The sequence below is a fragment of the Pocillopora damicornis genome, chromosome 7, assembly GCF_964200805.1.
Source record: "Pocillopora damicornis chromosome 7, jaPocDami1.2, whole genome shotgun sequence".
In the NCBI taxonomy this organism is placed as follows: Eukaryota; Metazoa; Cnidaria; class Anthozoa; order Scleractinia; family Pocilloporidae; genus Pocillopora; species Pocillopora damicornis.
Window position 1 is genome coordinate 8010302 of NC_142676.1, and position 10604 is coordinate 8020905.

A 10604-nucleotide genomic window follows, 5' to 3' on the forward strand; every position below is an offset into this window, starting at 1 on the left:
GTTATAACAGCGTCTAAGACAATTGAAAAAAAAGGACGTTTCGTTCTGCCTGGCTTACTGAATTGAAATGAAAGTCCCTGCTTTCTGATCTAGATAATCTTCAAGCAACTTGGATCAGTTAGACCCTCTCAACCCGCTGATCATAGTTTCCTTAAGGATTTTCTATGCAAAAACCCCTTCGTTTATTTTCAGCCTAAAGCTGAAGGGCGATGATCATATGTTGGTGATGCATTCTATTTGAGGCAGTAAAGGAAATGGTAGACTGATTTAGATCTTCAACTATGCACACTCACTATTGCAAAATTTGACATTTTAAAAAAAACATTATACAAAACATCAGCGTATAAACTAAAAAAAGGAAAAGAAAGACTAATGTAATAGCTGATTTTATATAATTATACTTTCATAATAAATCACCTTACCATCCTTCTGAAACAAGATCACGCAATGGCCAAATTTGGTGGCCTGTGAAGGATGCGCACACCGATGGAGAACTCTTATCAATCTGGCTTTACGTTGAAATTTGCAATTTTCTATTTCCGTTTCTTTCTCGTCAATAGTAAACGCACGGGTTTTGATTGTACTATTCTTACTAACTTCCCCACTCCCCTCTTTATTGGCAGTTATTTGGCAGTCAGTTTTTCTATAGTCCCAACTATATGGTCTGCAGCTGACGACTGATCTACTCTCCGAAATGTGCGATTCCCCACATAAATGACTGGTCCCAAAACTATCGTTTGTTCTACAAGAGATAGCTACAGAATCCGTCTCTCTAAGATTATATTGGGAAATCGCACTGATCCATTTAGGCAAGTTTTCGAATTGAAAGGGGGACATCTGAAATTGTGATGAGAAAGGTTTTGGCTATGGGAAATATTCCGGAAAGAAATCCTTTGGAATGAAGAGCTAATGATCATCTTGTCGATATGTACATTCGCATTTCGCGTGGATACAGACGTCTCGAACAAATGGTACAGAAAAATTTGGCCGTTCTGGTGATAGCCAAAAATTGAAGTAGGCAATACTTCGAGAGAAGCTACTTTTTGCGCTCTGTTAGTTCTCGTTTCTGAGCCAATTGTTTTCCATATAATTAAGTCGTTCATGCCCTTGAGCTCCGGGTTACCCTGCATAACAGGCGTAATTTCTCGCGCATTTCACCCGGGCGGACAAATGCATGGGACGTGTACAAACGGCGAGTAGCTGGCGCAGAAAATAACTGAATAAATAAATAATCAAATTTAAAAAAGTCACTAATTTCGTGTACGTCCTTCAGTGTGTGATCAGATCATGACCTCCTTTCACGTAAAGTCCGCAATAATGCCGTATTACAAACATCGAGTATGTCTTCATTACTTCGAATTGGCTTCGCACAATTGAAACGTCTTACGCTAGATTTTAAAATTTTAGACAGAGGAAAAGATAATTTTGAACCCGTTTTATTAGCTGGTAAGCTTTAGGATACTACATTTTCTACTTCATGATGGCTTCTCGGCTTAAAATTTGGGAAGTTAACTGTGTCCCCTGTCACTGTACCAGGATGTACCCCATGGCTTTGATGTGCTTGTTTCCATTATCTGGCGAGTACGTTGCCTCATTTCCGCATGTGTTGGAATCATCATGTAGACCTCCTGTGCCAAAACCGATGCGGGAGTCACAGGAACCACAGTCATTCTCCTGGTTAGCGGTGATGCCGATTCTAGCTTTGGAAAGACGAGGGTTGTCTCCCACCGCATTGAATCCTTCCTTATTGCAGTAGGACTGCAAGGAGGCCTGTGAACCAATCAGCCACTTCCACGTGTTACGACCCAGTGAGGTGGCGCGGTATTTCCCATCAGCGATCAGCGAGAACAGTGAGTTGGCGCGCCGGTTAATCAAAACAAACCTGAGTTGATGACCAATCTTCATGCCAAGGCAGATCTTGTTGAAGGGTGTATTCCAGTAAGTTGGTAATTTGGTCTCCTGTGAGTCAAAGCCAGTCTTGCCTCCAGTAAGATGATAGACATTTTTGTTGCTCCAGAAGTGGGAATCATAATGGAAGGTTCTCTGAAAGACATGGAACTCAGTTTTCAATTTTTTGTTTCCTTTTTTTTTTTTTTTTTTTTTAATTTCAACAACATCAAGGGGTTTTTAGAAGGCAGGGAGTTTACCTTTGCGCCGTTTATCTTCATGGCCAACGTCCATCCTCCACCTCCACACCCAAAGTTTTCCATGTGACAGTAGACAGGAATCTTCTGTGAACCAAACATCAGCGGGTATACTTGACTTCGTCTCGACCTTTTGGAAAAAAAGTCATATATATCGGAATAAGTCATATTGTATACAAGCGCGGTGTCCTTTGACTGTCAACACATCAAGCGAGCGTTCTGTTTGGAATCTTGCAACTAAAACAGTTTACTTTGTACTTACTTTCCTACGTCGTACTGCTCTTTGCAAGAAGAAAAGGGATAGACTGTGAGGAAGATAACAATGCCATTTTAAAATCTGAGCGCATTGAGAATATTTGAAAAATAACAACAGTGAAAGAGGCACCCATAGATATTATCCGAAAAGGTACCTGTAAGCTTCGGGCGTAAAGTGTCCTTTACCAGTGCAATAAGATTTTTAACTTCGGTATGAAGCGTCTTAATGTCTTTGCTGATCTCGCCGCAATGATTGGCGGTACAGGATTGTTGTCTGGCGTGGACCAAAACAATTAACAGCGCGAGAACATTTACAATGAAATAAATTGCAAATAGCAAGCGCATCTTGAAAAATGATCGACGTTGGAAAATATTTTCTGTGTTGCTGAACCTGTGGAAAACTGATTGTGATGACTTTACATCGTTATTATCTGTTATCATTGTTTAACACAACTCGTATTTTCTTGCTCGCTTTTTAGGACGTCTAATCGACAAGTTGCTACTTAAAATATTTTTATTGTTTGTGTACAGTGTCCTGTAAAGAAGTTATAGTACACTTTAAAAAACCAATAGCAATATTGCTGTTTATCTGTTGAAAAATGAAGGGCCAATTTGAGAGCGGCGATATTGCGATTTTATAAAATCAATTTTCTATGTTTATTTTAACGAATTAACGATTTTTCATGCATGAATACTCATTCAATCAACTGAGACCCTCATTGTTTCGTCTTTGTTTATATATTTCGGTGCAAGTCAAACGCTACGGACTGCGATAAGCTTGTGGAGGGCTGTACTCTTGTAAACCTGAATTTTCCATCCCTTTATTTCGCATTTTAAAGGCCAATCCAAAAAGTGAAGTATAACCTATTCCCTAATGAAGTTCAACTGATTTTTTACGATCAAATCTAGACACACTGGTGCTTCGCGTCGGTGGGGGGTGTTACAAGATCATTTGGTTTTATAAATTGAGTAGGCGATGTAAATTGGCCACAATACAGTGACCGAGGTTGTTTAACATAACATTGGCGTCTATTTTTTCAAAGCGTTCAACAGATCTTTTGTGAGTCTCGCTGCTCGATAACCTTTCCAGTACCTTTTCACGCTTTAAACAACTTCCGCGATTTGTTTATCGCAACTACCTGCATCGTCGAAGCATATAATGAATTAATTTTGTTGACAAGGAATGTTGCTTTTAAAACAGGATAGAAATTAACCCTTTACACCCCAACATCAGTATTAATATTCTCCATACTGTTCTCTATATATTTCCTAAAGTGCTGACAAGGAGAATATGTTTAACAATCAAAGGCTTCTTTAGTTGGTGATTATTTCCTTTATTCTCATGACCTTGATGTGTGATACAGGGGTGATATCGTCAGGAGAAATTAGATGCTAATCACTCTAAGGGGTTAAAGGGTTAAGATTAAAGCATTTGCCCTTCAACAAAGTTGTCTCAAGTTCTGAGATTTTCAACTTTTCATTCTAACATGGAAAACAAATCCATCTTTCCTGAAGATAAAATTTCTTAACCAAAATACCAAAAGAAAAAGGATAAACTGGTTCTCTGAATTAATTAACACTTTGCACCCAAACGTAAATACTCATGTTCTCCAAACTTTTCTGTTTACATTTCCTATGGAGATGTCAGGGAAAATTTGACAATTAAGGTTTTCTTAAGTTGTTTGCTACAATGTTTGATTCAGTGGTAATAATTTTAGGAGAAATGTTGCTTGTCACTCTTAGCGGCAAAGGGTTTAATGTATTAATCGGTTGAAGCCTATTTAAATCTACATTTCAGTGTTTTTAAGAGTAAATTCGGTTTGTTTCTTTTTTGTATGATCTCCTTTCCAAGTATCTGAGAGTCTCGCTCCATTCTAAGTTCGCTCCGCTACTAACTTTCCGAGTTCAGACAGATCTTAGAATTTTCTGCAAACAGCATATAATAATGTCCATCCAGATAAAGATCAGAATAATGTAGCGGCTTAACATCGCTATCCTATTCCAAGCGTTCTGCCAGTAAAACGAAGTGCTATACTAAACCGCGCTGAGGTAGCAGAGGAGCGAAAAAAAATACGAGGAGGTTTTGGGTCGAGTGCGTAATGACCCATCCCGACCCAAGCCTCCCTCGCTACTATAGCGCCGTTTGCCATTTCGCTTGGTTTTAACAACTGAAAGCCTGGAACTGGCTAAGCATGATTCATGCAGTAGTCGCACATTAAGTAACACGCCTAAAAATTTGCAGGTTGATAAACACTTTTATCGAGATAACTCAATTGTAAATTGATTATTTCAAATATGTTAATTTTACGGTTAAATACGGCTCAACCAGTGAAAATAAAATTGTTATACATGTGTAAATTCTGATGAATTATATTGTAAAAACTGGACCACTGTAACAAAACCTTCCATATCATCATCATCATCATTTCGGTTTTAATTGCTGTTAAATCAAATATTTTATGGGTAACGGCTACTCTCTTTCCATTACGTTTTAAAAAACATTTTTTACGGTTAACTCAGTATTATAGGACTAGCCGTTAAAAAATGTCAATTTTCAAGCCTAAATGTGAAAATCTTTTTCATTTTTAAGGCTAATGGTTTATCCCCTGAAGACCCTCTGCTTAAGACTCTAAGAGAAGAGTTAACAATTTGTCTGTCTTCCTTGAACGTGGATGTTTCATTAAATTTCTTTACAGACAAGGGATTACTCACAGGCACCCAAATCGATCCAGAGCACACAAAGCGGAAGGACGGCGCAACAAAAGGATAATTGCTTGCATGTGGACGAAACCATTCACAAATAGGAAGTGTTAGCTTCTGGTTACTTTGCAGAACAGGCATAGTTTTTTCGCGTTTTTCAACCAAGCGAAAAAAAGCGCGAGGCAAGCACAAAAGGGACACGTGCGAGAAAAAAAATATGGCAGTCCTAATTTTCGTGCCCTTCCTTAACTGCGTGGCTTCCCTGTGCGAAATCGACGTATATTGAACATAAAATATGACTTCTTTGCCAATTTTCTACATCATCTACAAGACCCTGATTGGCTTCGCAAAAATTGAAAGACCTTTGACAACATTTCAAAAAGGTATGTTTTTGACAAATCCAACCAGAGGGCAATTTTTAACCCATTGTTTAATTAGCTTTTAAGCTTTAGGGTACTACATTGTCTACTTCCAGGTGACTTCTCTTAAAACTTTGGGAAATTAACTTTGATCCTGTCATTGTACGAGGATGTACCCCATGGCTTTAATATGCTTGTTTCCATTATCTGGCGAATGCGTTGCCTCATTTCCACACGTGTTGGAGTCATCTTGTGTACCTCCTGTGCCAAAACCAATGTGAGAGTCACAGGAACCACAGTTATTCTCCTGGTTAGCAATGATGCCGATTCTTGCTTTAGATAGACGAGTGTCGTCTCCCACCGCATTGAATCCTTCCTTATTGCAGTAAGATTGCAAGGAGGCTTGCGAGCCAATCAGCGACTTCCACATGTCACGACCCAGTGAGGTGTTGCGGTATTTCCCATCAGCGATAAGGGAGTGGAGAGAGTCGGCCTGCTGGTTGATGACAGTGAATCCGAGCTGATTGTCGATCTTCATACCGAGACAGATCTTGGAGAAGGATGTGGTCCAGTATGTAGGTAACTTTGTCTCTTGTAAGTCAAAGCCAGTCTTTCCTCCTGGGAGGTTATAAGCACTTCTGTTGCTCCAAAAATGGGAATCGTAATGGAATGTACTCTGAAATTAATGAAAAAAATACAATTTTTATTTTCTTATTTTCGATAGGACATCAGTGAAAGTCTGTTTCAGGCTTCCACTCAGCGAAGACAAGTGAGCGACTTATGACGACTCGAAGTTTTTCAGGGAAAACCTGCAGATTTTGCCCATTCCATTTGTCGCTTCTCTTCACCGTCGTGTATCAAAAGTGAATTTGTTCGCAGGCGAATCTTTACCTTATTGCCATTAATCTTCATGATCGGTGTCCATCCTCCATCTCCGCATCCAAAGTCTCCCATGTGACAGAAAACAGATATTGGCTTTGAGTCTAAGAGCAGGGTAACCTCGCCACTCTTTTTCGACCTACGAAATAAAGAATCTTCTTAAAGGAAGAGACAGTTGAAACTTGATGAGGGCCATGGCCTCCATATACTAAGTAAATAACATGAAGTACTTTTCGATGAGGCGATTCCTTCTAAGAGAGAAGCTAATGTGTAAGCTTATCATCAAGGTTGCTATGCATAGTGCAATATTATTTTCGGGATTATCATTAGAAGTAGCACCGTTATTTTCATATTCTTTCATCATATTCCGCTCTGGCTTTGTTCTTGTTAGTGAATAATTGACTTACACACTCCGGTCCAAAATTTCCTCACATGTCGAAGCTGAAAAAAATTACAGGCATGTCAACAGTTATAAACCCTTTAAGAAAAAAAGATGGGATAGCGTTTTCAAATGGAAAATTTACATGTGGAATAGGAAATACACAACGTTCTTGGTTACATGTGTGTTTTCGTAGCTTGCATTCTTAGCGGTTTGTGATGCGCTAGATGAGAATAAAAGCAGCGGAGCCGCGAATTTAAGCAGTATCCAAAACCTCTCGCGGCCTCGCCGTTTTTACTCAAGCCGCTCGACGCTTCAAATGCACACTGTAAGACTGCTATCTACGCAGGCAAGCGTTCCCATGTCCATCAAGAAGTTAGTGTGTTTTTAGTGTGAATTCTCAGAAGTTTCTCGCAAGGCATTTATAGAAGTTTGTATCGATTTACTATATATCTATATCTCGATATACATAATTATTACAAAACTTATTATTATAATAGTCTAAACAGAGAGAAACAGTACAAAAACTAGCTTTAAAAATACAGCAGGAGAAATTTTACCCAAACGGCAGATATTTCCATCTCCATAGTACCCTGGTTTACACATACCGTTGTGCGATCCCTTAGTATTCTTGCACACAGCATCAGCACTGCAGTTCGTTTTCCCTGTAGCACACTCGTCGATATCTGAAAAGACTCTCCTTTAATTAGAACGTTAACGCTGCAATTAATTTTAAAACTAATGCCGATTTAAAACTAAAGTGTAAACATCAAATGGAGACCCACGTTGGACCTGATGTCGTGAGAGTCTTGCCATTTTCCTGCAGTTATCTTGGCCATGCAGGAGTACCATAAACCCATTTGGGTATGGATTATTGAGTGCGATTATAATATACCAGAACTAAACTTTTACAAGTACTTTCAGAAGTTGTCCCTCTTTCAAATTCACCATTTGTATAAAGTTTATTACTTTTAAAAGTACAAAGTTGTCATTGGAGATGTGAAAATAAGATGTGAAAAACAAATTGAGACCTACGTGGGATACGACGTCATAGTCCTGCAATTTTGAAGCAGCTCTTTAGCAAAGGGTTAGTAAAGAGCTGCATGGTTATTGTGTGAGTGTATAAAAAAACCGAACCTTAACTTTTACAGGTGCCTTGAGAAGTTGTGTATAAAACTGTAGTGAACACGAGCTTACGACCGGTTTGACATGACAGGAGTTACCTTTCTTACACCTTGGACCTTTGAATCCAGTGGTACACAAACAGCGATATCCTTTGTTAGTAAAACCGCTTTGACAAGTAGAATTGTTATCGCAAGGGTTATCAACACAAGCGCTCTGAAGCAAAAATAATATCATACATTGAAACATGAATAAAATGGAAAACGAGCAGCATTTAAACCAACAATAATGATAATGCTAAAGATAGAAATATTGACAGTGATATTAGAATTCAAGCAACAATTACAACGATTACGACCGGAAACTAGTTTTTTCTTTCACTTGAAATTAGTATTTGCTAATGATGCAACACCTACCTCAGCTGCATGATAAAAATAATCGTCTTTCATCTCCAGGTCGTGTTCGTGTCTTTCGTGAGTAACATTATTCAGTTCACATTTGTAGCCTCCATGACCACTCACTTGTTTATGAACATTAATGCTGACACATTCAGGCTCCATATAACACATGTTGTCACAAAAACTCATTGTCAGAACTTCAACGATGCGAATGACGTGGTTTATGAGACGTTTACCGTCAAATGCTTTTTCAGGGGTAAACTCCAACACGCGGCATTGGTCTGCGTCACAAAAGCCTTTAAGATTCATAAAAAAAACATGAAAGAAGGAAAGCACTAAAAAAAGAGATGGCCATAAGGGACGTCAAAATGATGATAACAATTGAGGATTTACTGATAGTTTCTCCGTTGGAATATATTCATTTCAATTCATCCATCATTTGCTTCCCTTTTTCATCTAGATGAATACCTTTCTAGATAAATTACAGACAATTATCCGTACTGCCATCCGCAGGAAACTTGCAGATGGCAATTAATTTCCACAAAAATGCACATATTTAAGTAAGAAGATTTTCCATTGAAAAAATTCCCCAAAAATAGACAGCAGTAAATTTTCTCAGTAACGAGGAAGTTCGCCGGTTTTGATTTGTATAGCGGACGAAATTGTTGAAGAAATCCATAAATGAACCAGATTAATGAACAAATAACGTTTGCAAAGAGCTTGTCATTGCAGAAGATCTTTATTGCAAAACGTGTTCCTCTTCCGAAAAAAATTACTCCTCAAAAGCTACATATCTAACAGGAATCGCAAGTTTCTTGATCTTCCCTGACGTTAGGAGTTATTCACTGGAGAAAAATTTAACCACAACTGAGGCAAAAATCCAACTTTACCAGCGCAATAAACACAAAAACAACTCCAGCCGACACAAATAAGAAGACTGAGCGGCATAACAAAAGACTAAGAAGACAATAAAATTTTTACATGTTCGAAAACAAAATACAAAAAAAATAATAAATTGATAAAGAAGTGATAGAGAGGTAAGAAATATTACAATATATCAACTTGGATGACGAGCTCGATAAAAGAAAGAATTAATTAAGAAAAAAGCCACAACAAAACAAAAAGGAGAAAAGAAAACCATTCGCAATTAAATTCACATAGAGGTACTCAAACAAACTATCTGCGAAATTATCTTTTCATTACCAATAATTTATTTGGTTAAGAATTTTAAGAAAGTGTTAAGCTATCTGTGAACATTTTTGCTATTGTGGAGATGAATAACAAAACTTCCTTAAAACATATAACATGCAGGTGTTAAACGGTTACTGTGACTATGAAGGACTAATGTCTCTTCTCTACATAAATGAGTAATGATGAGGCTAACCTTGTGATGAGACATAAGCAAGTATCATGAAGCACGAAAGTAACAGAACAAAGATAAAAATCGACTTCTTCATCGCGCGGATCGCCAGGTTTCCGCGACCGACTTCTGGAATTATGCGCAAATTGATGCGAAAAACTTATTTGAATTGTTTTTGTTATGGTAAAAATTTTTTTTTTTTTTTTTTTTAAACAATGAGACTTGGGTGTTTCCTTACTGTTTTTCGTTTTAATTTGATATCTTTGACCCTTGTTCCAGCACGAAAACAATTCACTGGATGAAAATAAATTAACTTTCACGAAGCCTCTCGACGGGTTATCTAATAATCAATCGTTCGGACGTGACAGCGGTTTAAGTCTAAAAATCGGTATTCATATTCTTAGCAAGAAGCTAAACAGAAAATATAAATGCTTCTGATGCTTTACTTGGCTTCATTGGTAGAAATAGGAGTGAGTAATTTTGCCCTTATTAGGCCCAAAATCGTCTTCGTCCCTGCAACAAATTGTTGAAAACTAGAGTACCTGGAGCATTTAACGACAAATAGTAATGGATATTTCAGAAACTTTTTTCCACTTTTTCCACAAATGAGTATTTGCTAATGATGCAACACCTATGTCAGCTGGATGATCAAAATAATGGTCCTTCTTATTTGTCTTTCTTCACTCATTTATCAAGATTAATGCTGACACAGTCAGGTTCCACAAACACATGCTGTCACAAAAATCCATTGACATGACTTCAAAGATGCGAATCACGTAGTTTATAAAACGTCTTCCATCAAATGCTTTTTCAGGCGTAAAATTTCAACAATTTATCAACATTGGTCTGCGTGAAAAGAGTCTTAGAAATTTAGAAGGGAAAAAAAAATATATATATATATAGGAAGTCTGTGTATTGATTTTTCCGTTTACAGTGCTTGATACGTAGAAGTAGTGCGCGATATGTGTTGCGATAGTGGAAAAAAACAGAGAGACTATACTTTAATCC

General features: G+C 37.8%; 1 protein-coding gene across 3 annotated transcripts; it reads right to left on the reverse strand.

Moving 5' to 3' along the window:
• Positions 1-1420: 1420 nt before the first annotated feature.
• Positions 1421-10377, reverse strand: LOC149042344 (putative skeletal organic matrix protein 5). Of its 3 annotated transcripts, none has more exons than XM_089212942.1 (7): positions 9621-10343; positions 8255-8532; positions 7940-8054; positions 7277-7402; positions 6745-6778; positions 2148-2274; positions 1421-2043 (listed from the first exon to the last, which is right to left on the reverse strand). In XM_089212942.1, the coding sequence occupies exons 1-7, from the start codon at positions 9691-9693 to the stop codon at positions 1525-1527; spliced, it is 1272 nt and encodes a 423-aa protein (XP_089069068.1). In that variant the 5' UTR covers positions 9694-10343; the 3' UTR covers positions 1421-1524. The 3 variants fall into 3 exon arrangements, with proteins under 3 accessions (XP_089069068.1, XP_089069067.1, XP_089069066.1); XM_089212940.1 differs by lacking the exons at positions 1421-2043; positions 2148-2274 and adding exons at positions 4735-6134; positions 6350-6476 and having other exon boundaries at positions 7325-7402; positions 9621-10377; XM_089212941.1 differs by lacking the exons at positions 6745-6778; positions 7277-7402; positions 7940-8054; positions 8255-8532; positions 9621-10343 and adding exons at positions 2407-2449; positions 2555-2835.
• Positions 10378-10604: the final 227 nt, after the last annotated feature.

Bases quoted from the DNA above. Each gene is read 5' to 3' on its own strand.
- LOC149042344 (XM_089212942.1), bottom strand. From the start codon at position 9,693: ATGAAGAAGTCGATTTTTATCTTTGTTCTGTTACTTTCGTGCTTCATG. The intron at 6,779-7,276 runs GTAAAATTTCTC...AATTTTTTTCAG, and splicing joins TGGAAATATCTGCCGTTTGG to CTTCGACATGTGAGGAAATT. The intron at 2,275-6,744 runs GTAAGTCAATTA...TTTTTCCAAAAG, and splicing joins GAAATTTTGGACCGGAGTGT to GTCGAGACGAAGTCAAGTAT.